The sequence below is a fragment of the Heliangelus exortis genome, chromosome Z, assembly GCF_036169615.1.
Source record: "Heliangelus exortis chromosome Z, bHelExo1.hap1, whole genome shotgun sequence".
In the NCBI taxonomy this organism is placed as follows: Eukaryota; Metazoa; Chordata; class Aves; order Apodiformes; family Trochilidae; genus Heliangelus; species Heliangelus exortis.
In genome coordinates, this window is record NC_092454.1 from 52907151 (window position 1) to 52920772 (window position 13622).

Consider the following 13622-nt stretch of genomic DNA (forward strand, 5'->3'; position numbering starts at 1 on the left):
TTCAAGGTGCACACTTTGATAAAATGTTGCTTCTGCACTGTATTAACTGCAAAATCTTCACACTTTATATAAATAAAGTATCCTGCATTATTTGTAAACCATCAGAACTTGGGATTTTGTTGTTTGCATTATGTTCTCAAGGTCTGGCAACTCTTAAAGTCCTAGACTTCAGGAAGGCATCTTTTTTGTCTAAGACAAAATGTAAATATTTAGGTGCCACTGACATTACCCAAACTTAACAATAAAGCAGCAATAAAATCTAAACTTAAACTGGGATTCTTGCTAAATTTTGAGAGCTTTTAAAATCTAAAAATCCTCAATCATTCCCATACCACACTTAAAAACAAAGCAGAAAATATTTCACACCTTAGTAGAATTTTAAATTTTTATACTAGTTTTTAGATTTCTCTTCTCAATTGTATTTTTGTAGCTTTTCTGTTTTCTTATGTGTGAAAACTAAATTCCACCATCCACAAATTATCTATCAGAAAGTTTACAAAAATGTTCCAATAAGAAAAACAAAAACACTAATTCTTAAATACTACTATTTAAAACTAGCATATATTTAAACAACTGGGCAGATGGTATTTCTCTAAAGCAAATTTCATTTAAGTATATTCACAGGTTTACACTATAGACCTTTCAAAAGTGTATCTTTCAAATATTTGATTAAGTACTTCAAAATACTGAAGTAATTCAGCACTCAAATTATAATGTTTGATGTAATTTCTGGCATGACTACAGCAAATGTCACATGAAAGAAAAACATCTTATTTAAAGTAAGGTCTTGACAGCAGTCTGGCATAGTCAACAATCTTATTCACAAATTGGAAGGCTGGTTATAATCAAACACGTACAGAGGGAATTAGCTCTTTTCTCTGTCGTCTTGAAACAATGTAAACTTTAAATTTTCACATCCCAGGCCCCCCAGTCTTTCCTAATTACTCCTCTCTCAGAGTAGAGAAAAAAATAAGGTAGGCATAATAAATAAGATGAACAATTTAAAGCAGTTATACTAAATGTGATACCAATAGTAATAAAGATGTACCAGTGAACATAAAAAAAAGTCTTGTGCTGCTGCCTGTGGTGCCTGTTCACTAGCATCCTGCCAGAATTAGCCCTTACCCTGCAAAAAGTCCAGTGTGACCTAAGCCTTATTCCACAGTTCTTCAGTCTTCAGTGAATTTCTTCCACTACAGTTTCAAGTTTTGGCTGAGATGCAGTGTTTACTAATCAGGCACAGAATCATATTAATGGAGTTACATAGCCTCTGAATTAGCATTCTTTCCTAATGCAGCCTGCTCAGAATATAGGCAGACCCTGTGCAAGTGTCTGCACCATCTGTGTAGACATACCTTATACAACATGACAAAATTTGCTCTCTATCCCACATTCCCCAAAATGATAGGCAAAGATCAATGGAAAAAATCTCCTGCTACATACACATTAATTTCCTGATAGTAATCTGTTTCAAATAAATGCAATTTCTTACATGGCAGCTAATGGGGAATAGGTAAACTGTTACCTATTTACCTAAATAGATATTGTATCCACTTGTTCAGTATCTTTTTGGTGGTATTTAGAACTTGTTGCTATAATACAACTGTGCTTTTATAATGCCTTAATGCCTTTGTGTAGCAACAACCACACAACCACAGCCACATACAATTCAAAGTCACATTCAGTTGGTTTTCTAATACAAACCTGAAATATTTTTCACTCTTGTGGCTTTCACGATTTCTTTATTTTATGAATTTGTGCATTAAATTATTTTTCCTTAATACCAAGGAAATAACCTTTTAACATCCCCTAATGACTTTTAATTTGTTTTCAATTATATTTTCCACATGTTTTCTGCCCTCCTTCAAATAATTCCTGCACCACAATCTAGTATTTAATGACATTTACTTTTATTTCATGTCAATTAATAAATTCATACTTTTCTAACAACGTTTTTCTAATATTTGTAAGACACAGTCTAAATACCCTGTCCTACTTCAATTTTGGTATCATAGCAACCATGAAGTACTACACAGTGACGTGATGTTACACAGACAAAAGTGAGCTTTAAGATACAATACCACGCAAATTTTACTATAACTTTAAAATATTTACAACTCCAAATGTTTTCACAATTCATATTATTATGAAAGTTTACAGGTCTTTGCTCAATTAAATCATGCTTCTTTAATTTCTATTCCAACAAGACAGCAGCCTTATGAAGTTAGCAGTCACAAGCTGCTACTTAATCTGTCTAACATATATTCTAAATTTAATCTGTGTCTTCCTCAAAACTGATGCTTCAAAACGGAAATCTTCCAGCAGAATTTTGAGGTACATATGAGGATCTAGCTAGAGTGAAAAAGTGAAACTAAAGAGAGCAGCTTTTATCTCCAACCAACCGTGATGAAAAGAAAAAAAAAAGGCTTTGCCATAACTGCAAGTAAATTCAATCATTTAAAAAACTCCAGCAGTTAGCTCTGAATTATTATCTGTGTCTTTGGGTCACCTCTAGTGAAATTCACAAAAGACAGGAAAACTATGAGTACTTCAACATTACCCAACAATACTATGAAACAGGTGCAAACGTAGAGGCAATGTAGTCCCACTGCTGAATGAGGTGGGTGCCCTGGTGACAGAGGATACAAAGAAGGTAGAATTGCTGAACGCCTTCTCTGCCTCTCTCTCTATTGGTGGAGGATGTCCTCAGGATGTCCTCAGGATGTCCTAAGGCTCCTTGGTTGATGAGGGCTGGGTTAAGGATCAGTTAATGAGGCTGGACATCCATAAGTCCATGGGTCCTGATGGGATGCACCTACAGGTCCTGAGGGAACTGGTGGATGTCATTGCTCGGCTGCTCTCCATCATCTTTGGTAAGTCATTGGGAACAGGAGAGGTGCCTGAGGACTGGAGGTGAGCAAATGTCACTCCAGTCTTCAAGAAATGCAAGAAACATAGCTACCTTGGTAGCTACAGACCTGTCAGCCTCACCTCCAACCCTGGAAAGGTGATGGAACAAACTCATTCTTCATGCTGTGTCCAGGCACATCATGGACAAGAGGCTTATCAGGAGCAGTCAGAATGGCTTTACTAAGGGGAAGTTGTGTCTGACCAACCTGATGGCCTTCTATGAGGATATAACCAGGTAGATGAATGATGGCAGAGCAGTAGACATAGTTTATCTGGATTTCAGTAAGGCATCTAACACCATCTCCCACAGCATCCTTGAAGCTAAACTGAAGACATATGCCCTGGATGACTGAGTAGTGAGGTGGATCAGACACCTTCACCTTCTGTTGAAGGACAGAAGACAGAGATGGGGTCCAGTTGGAAGTATGTTTCTAGTGGAGCCTTCAAGGGTCAGTACAGGGACCAGTACTATTCCATGTATTTATTTATGACCTGGATGAGGGAACAGAGTGTAATATCAGCAAGTTTGCTGATGACACAAAACTGAGTGGGGTGACTGACACAACAGAAGGCTGTGCTGTCATTCAGAGGGACCCAGACAGACTGGAGAGTTGGGCAGGGAGAAATTTACAAAAAGGGCAAGTGTAAAGTCTTACATCTGGGAAGGAACAACCCCAGGTACCAGAAAAGGTTGGGGACTGAGCTGTTGGAGAGCAGCAGAGGGGAAAGGGATCTGGGGGTGCTGGTGGATGGAAGGATGACCATCAGCCAACAAAGTGCTCTGGTGGCCAAAAAGGCCAATGGCATCCTGGGGGGCTTCAGAAGGGGGGTGGTTAGTACGTCAAGAGAAGTTCTCCTCCCCCTTCACTCTGCCCTGGTGAGGCTGCATCTGGAATATTGTGTCCAGTTCTGGGCCCCTCAGTTCCAGAATAACAGGGAACTGCTTGAACAAGTCCAGCAAAGAGAAACCAAGATGATGAAGGGAGTGGAACATCTCCCTTAAGAGGAAAGGCTGAGGGAGCTGGGTCTCCAGCTTGGAGAAGAGAAGAATGAGGGGAGGCCTCATCAATGTTTATAGACATGTAACGGGTGAGTGCCAGGACGATGGAGTCAAGCTCTTCTCAGGGGTGACTAACAATGGGACAAAGAGCAATGGTTATAAACTGGAGCATACATGGTTCCATGTAAATATTATGAAGATTTTTTTCACTGTGAGGGTGACAGAGCACTGGCACAGGCTGCCCAGGGAGGCTGTGGAGTCTCCTTCCCTAGAGACATTCAAATCCCACCTGGCCATGATCCTGTGTGACCTGCTGAAGATGAACCTGCTCTGGCAAGGGGGCGTTGGACTAGATGATCTTTCTAGGTCCCTTTCAACCCCTAACATTCTGTGATTCTACAAAATGTGTTAAATTTACGCCCTGATATGCTTAGTACATATTCTGGAGGCAGTTCTGTTTTAACTTAACAGTTGAAGCTCATCAGGTATGCTCCTGGAATGTACCTTCTAGCACGGTGTACGTTTAGTTTGCAGTGAAACACTAATGTAGATGTAACCTTTTTCTTGAAATTTCTATTAAGATTTCAACTTTCCAATCATATTCGTGAAGTCTTCAAGTTCTTTCATCCTTTACCAGAAATGTACCTATCATGCAACTGTACTCATTCTTTCCATACATGAAAAGAATTTTGTACAATTCAAATGACAACAAATTGATAGGCTTATGAAGGGACATCTGGAGAAAAATTTCTAAAATGCAGTGGGTAGAATCCAAACGTGGTAATTAACCATTTTAAACTTTTATACTTACAAACTTTATATAAAATGTATTAACTAATCAGGAATACTCCATTATTATTGGAAGAAATCTTTAGCAAGTGCCAGTTAATGCTGCCAGCATCAGCATACCTTTTGTCAGCAGCTTAAGTGGAGACACAGGAAGCCAACAGGATAACATGAGATAGTTCCACTACCTTATTATATTTTTATTGCAATTTTAACATGTGTGCTTAAGCATGTGTTAAGCATCATCATGTGTTAACCTCTTGAAAACCTTAGGTGGATTCCAGTGTAGCTGATACTTCAACACATTTTATTTACTTTAATAAGAAAACAAAACCACTTCTCTTTTCCCTGACAAATCTAAAATGTATTTCTAGAAACTTAGATTTTTGTGTATGTCATAAATGTGGACGCAGCATCCCAAGCTACAGAATATGCTATTCTTATTCTTGATTCCATAAAGACAGAAAGTTTCATTACTGAACAAATTAAGACAGTCTGTTTACTTACTAAATAAATCTACTTCCTCACTAATTAATCTACTTACTAAAAACAGCATATGGAACTTTAAATAACCATGTGTCTTGTAGAATGCTGCAAAAGACACACTACATGTTAAAATCTCTCCATTATTTGAAAGCTCAGTTCCTCCCTTTTAGTCTGAATTTTGGCCATAGTAACAAGTGAACTATTGTCCTGCTACATTAGCAAGGACAATCTGACTTCTGACTTTTAAGGACAGATTAGAATTTATTTAAGCTTGAATCTCTACTTGGTTCTATTTCAATTGCTGCTGTTCTGAAATAAAATCCAAACTGAGAGCTGGAAAAGGATTTAGAGGTATCAAAAATAGCAAAGTATGGATGAAGAAAACAAACAAAAGTTTTGTTTATTTACCTAGCTGTATGGATTTTATTTCAAACCACAGAAATCCTTCATAATCAGGTATAGGAGATTAAGTCTTCTATTTATTTATATACAAAATCTTTCGCCAAAGAATATTCATGGTTACAGTTCAGGGCCATTCCTTTTTGCAACACTAATTTTTTTACAGAAGAGATTTGTGACCACAACTCTGTATTTTGTATACATGTTTTCCCTCAATGATTAACATTTCAACATTAGTTATACTGGTTTCACCAATTTCTTGTGACAAAATAAACAGTATTTATGGCAATTTTATGTCTGTTTTATGCTATGGTTGTAATTGTGCATCCAAAGCTAGACAGAGGACCATTTATGTATTTTATAGCTGAATGTGTAAAGAAAAGACCATGTGGCAATGCTCAGTAAATTCTGGTACCATTTTTAAATGTCTGGTGTCATAAACTCATCTCTTAATCACAGCTGTTCTTATTTTAATCCAGAGTTTTTTACAATCCAAACTATATGCCAGCTATAAAGTAAATCTCCCATCTGCCCTACAGTCATCACCTTAAAGCACTGCATGTTCATTTTAGCTAAATGTACCATATCAGTTATGATTAATGAGGTTTTTTTACATTTATTCTTTCGGTGTAGATTTTCCAATACTAGATTCTCTGTCATCAGAAAAATTTTTACTTCCTTTGATCACATGGTGAATTACATTCCTTTATGCCAGACTTCCTCAAAAACAGAAACATAATTAGGACACTGACATTCTCTTTTTCTGATATAGACAAAATAACTCACTAGACAACCAGAATAAGTTATTTGAAGTGAAAGCAAAATGTAAATAGAGTACTGCTTTATTGAGTTATTTTGGCAGACCTACAACCAAGCCTTTATTTTAACTTCTTGATTTAAAGACTCACAGTGATTGTGAATACATCGCTTTTGGTGATGCTTCCACCTAGCTCCTATCAATGTTAACAAGATGTTTAGTTTTTCCTTCCCATCAGAACATTCTTCCAGGTCACATATTAACTTATTTTGTATTCATCTGTGCTTCACAGAGTCTTGAAAAACAGGCCATTTAAGCCCATTCCTCCCAAAATGCAGGTTCAACTTTTTCTACATCAGTTCTAAGAAACATTTGTCTCACCTGCTATGAAAAAATTCCACTTTTTAGGTCATTTATTCCAATACTTGGCTTTATGATGTTTTGCCTAATATTTAAGATAAATCTCTTCAGCTGCAATTGAAGCCTATTTTCTGTTTCCTTCACACAAATGACTTAGAATAATTTCCACTCCTTCATGGCCTTGAACATTCTTGATAATCACAATATGGCACTTTTAACAAAGTCACCTTGATATTATGCATTCCAGACCATCAACCAACTTTATTGCTCTCCTCTGGGCTCCCTTAAGATGCCCTCTATCTTTTTTCTAAGTGCTATCACCAAAACCGGGCAAAGGATTAAGCCTGAAGGCCTGGTCAGACTGAATAGAAAATGAGTCTATCCTACGTACAACAGTCTATTTTTGTATGCTTTACAGTACACTTTAGTCTTTTTCAATAGCATGGCACTATAACTTGCTTTCAGCTTTCTACTTACTATGTTTCCTAGATTTTAAGCTGTCTAAGTGCTACCTAGTGTTTGTCCAACTTGTAAGTTGTGAGAGAGATACAAACCATTTACTATAATAATGTTTTTTCCCCAAGATCTCCCAATAATCGTATTTTGTTTACCTTGACCTGGCTTTTAACTTCCACGAACTGACTCAATCTACCAACCCAGCATAAAACTAACCTAAAAAAAAAATGAAGAATTTTCTTCCAATTCCAACTGAATCAGATCAGTAAAAGTCTACGTGGAACAGCAGAAGGGAAGACATTGAGCCCATACAGCTCTTTGCTTTAGCACATACATTTTCATATTTTTCTTTATTTTTTTTTTTCCTTCACCTTTCCCTTCCCTGTCTGGTATATTGTTTTAGTCTGCAAATTCAATAAAAGATAACCAGTAAACAGATTCCCAGGAACCCTGCTTTCACAAACAATTCCCTTAAAACATTTAGCTAACTTTTTTTTATGTTAATTAAAATGAAGTCTCTGAGACTGCTTTAGCCTACTGTATAATATGCTTCAGTGAATTCCATCAAGTTCAAATTATTTTAACGCACCTAATTTATCTAAGTAGGCTCTAAGTGCTTGTTCTGTACCTGAAAGCTTTTTTCTGTCACTGATCACATATAACCGTATGATCAAAGTTGGCTGCTGTGCTAAAGACACAGTGAAAACAAGCATTCAGACTTATTTCTTCCTTGTTTAGCCAAAGACAACTAACTCTCTTCTTGCTTACTCCTCTCTTGTTACTGTATTTTCATTAATCATTTGGCCTTCACCATTTACATCTCATTTAATGTCTTTTTAATTTTGTCTTAAATTTTAGAACATGTTTATTTTTAGAATTTTTAGGTACTCCAAGAACTTGTTGAATAGGTTCTTTCCTGCTACAGATCTTTCTCAACAGGTACTGGAACAGACACTTCCTGTGCTCTGACAGTCAACACAAAAAAGGAAAGCCAAAATTATTCAAGATCGTCTTCACCATTATATCACACCTACAGATTTTCAACAGGTTTATCTCCTACCTGCTACTTATTCCCAAGAAACAAAGAACCATCCCAAACCCGCTAGTACTTAATCTCCTTTTCTTTGGATAAAAGGTATTCTTCAAAACCATACCATAGTATTAACTATGAGTACTGTCCATGACTTTAAAGGTGGACCAGTAAAGGTGGATTTATTCAAATCACCCTGCAGTAAGTCCTCTGACTAAATGAGCACCAGAATGGGGACAATGCTTAAACAATAGTATTACAACTGTCACACATGGCACTATTCAATACAATTCATCATATATGTACGTAAGGACCAGTCCTAACCTTTTCCACACTTACAGACCTCGCATACTTGCAGACCTTTTTTCTAAATGGCCAGTGACAACATTCATTATCTCGCCAATGAGAGCTTACATTTATTCAGTGGTTGAACACAATTCTTGGAACTTTTCCAGAGCTACTATTTTGTGAAATTTAGTGACAGATTTCATATACAGGCTCAAAGTATTTTTTGTCTTGCCAAACTGGCTGCTGATCCATCTCACTTACTATTCAAGGGAGTCCATGATTTTTTCGAGAAATGTGATATTATACTTTGTACTACTCTTCCAAATTGTGTGTAATCTGGACATTTTAATGAATAATTTTACATATTCTTCAAGCTTTCTTATGGTATTGAGAACTGGACCAAGGATCCATTCCAGAAACATGTCTAACAGCTCCACAGCACTTCAAAACCAGTCCTTTTTATTTGCTACTTCAGTTCAGCTAATAAAGGATCTTACAGCCTCAGCTAAAACACACACCTTGCATACTATTATAAACTTAGCACTTTATGCACATCTAGAAAGAAACAGAACATAAAATTTATGCAATGCAGAAGTCAGCATCGGAAGTTTGAAGTCAGTAGCTTTGAGCTCAGAGTTAACATCTACATTTAAGTACCTTTTTCTAAGACAGAACTTCAAGAAGACTGTCCAAGTTAGAGATCAGGAAAGTTCAGTCCTCATCAAAAAATTCAATCATATAACATGTTTTTTCAAATCCAAAGGCTTGTCCAATTACATAGAGGTAACTAAAGAATTTTTAGGACAAATACTACCCTGGTTTGAAAGAACGAATACTACTTGTAAAATTTATTTATATACTGGCATCCTTACATTAATACCACTATTAAAAAAACCTAAGTTTCCTGGGAAAAAAATATCTACATTCCAACAATATAGTGTCTACGTTTATCCACATGAAACACAAAAATACTAAAAAAAAGTTAAACTGGAATATTAACTAGAGATCTTCATAACACCTGTTATAATATGCTCTTACCTTCCTTTTCTTTCGGTTTTAAAGCCTTTTCTTCTTTTTTTTGCTTTGCTTCCAGCAGTTCACGTTTCAGCTGTCGTGCTTCTTTACGTAGTTCCTCACTGCAAAGAGAAAAATATTTACAAGAATTCTATCTTATGGGAATATAGCCACTCAAGAGAAACAGAATCAAAGTTAATAGGCAGTAAATCTTTGATATAAACATAGGGAATGTCCTGGCTCTCTGATGCTAGGAACATGGTTTAAAAATCAATTAGGACCTAGGAAAGTTCATCTTTTCGTGAGCAGAGACAACAAAAGTACATAACTGATGACTTATTTTAAGACCCCATTAGACATAGGTCAAGGATGTGAATAATTAAACAAAGAACCTCCATTCGTATTTTTAATTAAACGTGGTAATATTTAACCATGAGGACCACGGACAGAATTTGAAATGAAGGCACTGCCAAATAAATACTACATGTGTTATACAGTTCTGCTTACTGAAATAATAAAACTTAGAACCCTGGATTTCTTAGATAGACAGGCAATGTAGTTGTTAAGTGACAAAGACATAATATGCATGTAAGATTATTATTTTTATTATTACCCATTATTATTACATACGAAAAGTAATTTAATTTTGTAAATTGTACAAAAAAATAATCAGGTGATAACACTAGAAGGAAGAAAACAAAATTTGCAAGTCATAGTGTGAATTTAAATGAAAAATCTGTTTTCATAGAATCACAGGTTGCAAAAGACATCTGAAGATCAGGACAGTACAGCTCCTCAACACAAAGCAGGGCCCAACACAGTTGGTTGCCAAGAGCATCCAGTCAGGTTTTGAAAATGCAAAGATGAAGACTCCTCGGCCTCTTAAGGCAACAACTGCTTGACCTCTCGCAGTGCAGAAGACCTCTTTTCAAGGTTTAAATGGTATTTCTTGAATTTGAGCTTGTGCCTGTTTGTGGCAGCCTAATGGTTGCTAGTGACAAAGAACTGATAACTTAATTTTTTGGTGTTGCAATCTGTATTTCTCACTTTTTAAAAATTTTATTAATAAATTCTTATTTATTTAGTATTCTTCAAAGTCCATGAACGCAAGAAATTATAACAATGCAGGAACGTGGCATGCACGCATCTCCCTGCAGCTGTTTTATGTTCCTCAGTTCTCATCTGTAATACCATTACTCACAACATAGCAGCCTTTTTTAATCAAAGACTTGGAATTGTAGGGTGATGACTTCTTTTGAACTTCATTTGTGTGTATGCACAAAACGCAGTGCTTGTGAAAAGCACTCGAAAAACACTGTCATTGTTATGCTATTCAACGAACTATAGTTGCATATAGTTGTATAGCAGTAGGTATTAAGTTTTCAACACCACAGCAGAGGCTATACTAAGCCAGATACACACAGTTTTACATAAGACTAACTTCTACTTTTCTATCCTGAGAAGAAAATCATAGGGAAAGGATTAAGAGTCATTTTAGCCCATGTAATCTCATTGCAGAATCAATTTATATAAAAATATAAAACTGGGGTATATGCAACACTGATCTTGAATAGCACAACATTTTCTAAGAGAAGTTGTACAGCAGGAACAAGATCTATGTCAATAAAAGTTATGTGTTTAAAACATTTATCGAGTGCCAGAATGCAGTGATAGGAACACAGCAAGAGAGGGTTACAAACTGCACTTGTGAATTACAGCCTAGCATATCAGAAGCTTTCCAGTAAGCAGGACAGTTACACTTTCTCTTAGTTATTTTAAGCTGTTGTGGAAAAAGAAATGAACAAGCTAGTGACAATTATTCAGCCTCTTGATGCTCCCTTCCCTCCCCCCCCTTTTCTTATTTTCAGTGGAAAGAGGGGTTTGTGCTAATTCCTAGAAAGGAAGTAGTCCTAATTCCTAGAAAGATTAATTTTAAAATGTTTTTTTCAAAGCTGTCTCTGTGATCAGCACTATCTCAATAAAGCACTCGGAGTTCATGCTTCCTACATTTTTTATTTCTAGGCTCACTTAACAGGTTGATAAGAAAAGTAATCCAAAAAGCCTGTGTGATAAAGAGGAAGCCACAAGAACTGACTAATAGGAAGGCAGGCTAGCCATGTTTACTGGAATAGAACTAGAAATAACTAACTTTTTGTAAACAGGAAAAAGTCAACTTGATGAGGTAAAGCATAATCAAATTAGGTTTCTACCTGCCCTCTCCATCGTTTAATATGGGTCTTTGCATGTGGTAAATTTCACAGAGGTTTCATACAGCTTAGCTGCTGGTGTGTACCCAATTATGCAGTTGTCTGGAAGCTGTCTCCCCTCCCTCAACACAGAGAGTCCTTCCAGAGCAGATGTAATCTCCACTGCCTATGCACCACCATTTTGAAGAGCTAAAATGCAGAAATGGAAAACAAACAACTAACACACAACTGCTTTTTTTCTTCCTAAAACAGGATTGCCATTGTTGTATACAAAGCCCAGATACGTATTTTGAAATTACATATTTTGAAAACAGAAACATAGCTCATTCTTTAAAATTATATATTTTACCTATCAAATTTGTGAAGAACATTTCAGTGAAGTTGCTGGATTCCACTTTGCAGAAATTTCTTCTAAAACTAGACAAAATGGACCGAACTACCTACGATCAGCAATTTTTTTTCAATAGATTTTGAAAGTAAATTTCATTTTATAGTAGATTAAAGCTGTAACTTTCCAAATACTGGCTAGCACCAGTTTATATGTAAACAATAACTCTTAACCTTTTGATACGAAGTAGCTTAGCCTTATTATTTTTCTGTAATTACTAGAATCTCTTAACTACATGAGCCTCAGTATCTTTTGCAGGCTGAAGTTGGAACATACTGAAAGATAACAGTGGTTAAACAACTTTTCCATTAGACTCACTATAGTAGGGCCAAGCACAATGGTCATAAATTGTCTACATCTGCTCTGCATTCAAGGTCAAATGAAGAAATAACTCTCTGTATGCCTCTGTGTTTATGTATGCGTGCACACAATAAATTATATATGGAATGTTTCCAAATGGGAAAATTATTGATCATATTCTTTTCCTTTAAGTAACACTGCTGAAATTCTCTTGGAGACTTGGCTCCTAGACGCACTATGAGAAAAATAACCCAAAAAACTGCCTGTTGAAGTTAAAAGCTAGAATCAAACAGCAATATCAAAAGAATTACTCGCTCTTCCTACTCATATCAGCACTGACTGAAATCAATTTTCATTCTGCATAAAAATATTTAGCCTGATAATTTCAAAACTATGCAACTTCAAAATTTTCATACTACTTTCTCAGAACAAGTGAGATTGTTTTATACAGAAAATCAAATCTAGGAGTCCCCTTGAATTTCTGGTACAGCTGTGGCTCAGTTTAGTAAGATGACAGGAACTCCAGAATCTAGAAGTTACAAGAACTTGGGAAACTTCAGGTTCAAATCGAGCTACACCCTGAAGCTACCATGCACAGTGCATGTGCAGAAAAGCATCAGCTTTTCTACTAAACTGTCTGAATGCATGATCAAGAAACACCTCTCCACTGTTCCGGTCACCCCTCAGGCTTTGTGTTAAAGCAAATGGTATTTTTCCAGCTTTTTCACTTCTGTTTACTTGAGAACTCCCTTCAGTATTTCCACAATCCTTTTGAATGTGGACTTCAGAATCAGACATCCTGGTGGGTTCCAACATTCCTGTAGGTGATGGTGGACTTGGTACTGTACTTTTAACTCAATGAAGAACACAAAGTCATCGGTCATCACTGCACTGAGTACTCATTATTTTCCACAATTATTTGAAATCCCCCCTCGTAATTTCTTTCCAAAATGTCATTCAGCAGCTGTACTACCCTGCAACTACAAGCTGAATTTCAGATTTCCAATAGTATAGCTGCTATTTAGTTTCATTACAAGTGTTTTTTTTATTTTATTGTGGCCACTAGGTATTCAACCCAGATAATTTTTAAGAGTTTGTTCTCAGGTACCCCATTATTTTCTTGTAAAGAGTTTTTTTAAAATAAGAGTGTCAGTGGCTTTTAAACATTTTTTTTTACACAAATCTACCTGCAACTTTAAAAACTGTACCAACACAGGTATTGTTATAAATCAAAATAGTCA

General features: G+C 36.1%; 1 protein-coding gene across 1 annotated transcript in view; it reads right to left on the minus strand.

Moving 5' to 3' along the window:
• CWC27 (CWC27 spliceosome associated cyclophilin) overlaps positions 1-13622 on the minus strand; it is a 99401-nt gene that overhangs the window by 24631 nt on the left and 61148 nt on the right. Inside the window, exon 11 of the mRNA XM_071731717.1 lies at positions 9511-9608. Within this exon, the coding sequence (XP_071587818.1) occupies positions 9511-9608 (98 nt within the window). The remainder of the gene's footprint in view (positions 1-9510; positions 9609-13622) is intronic.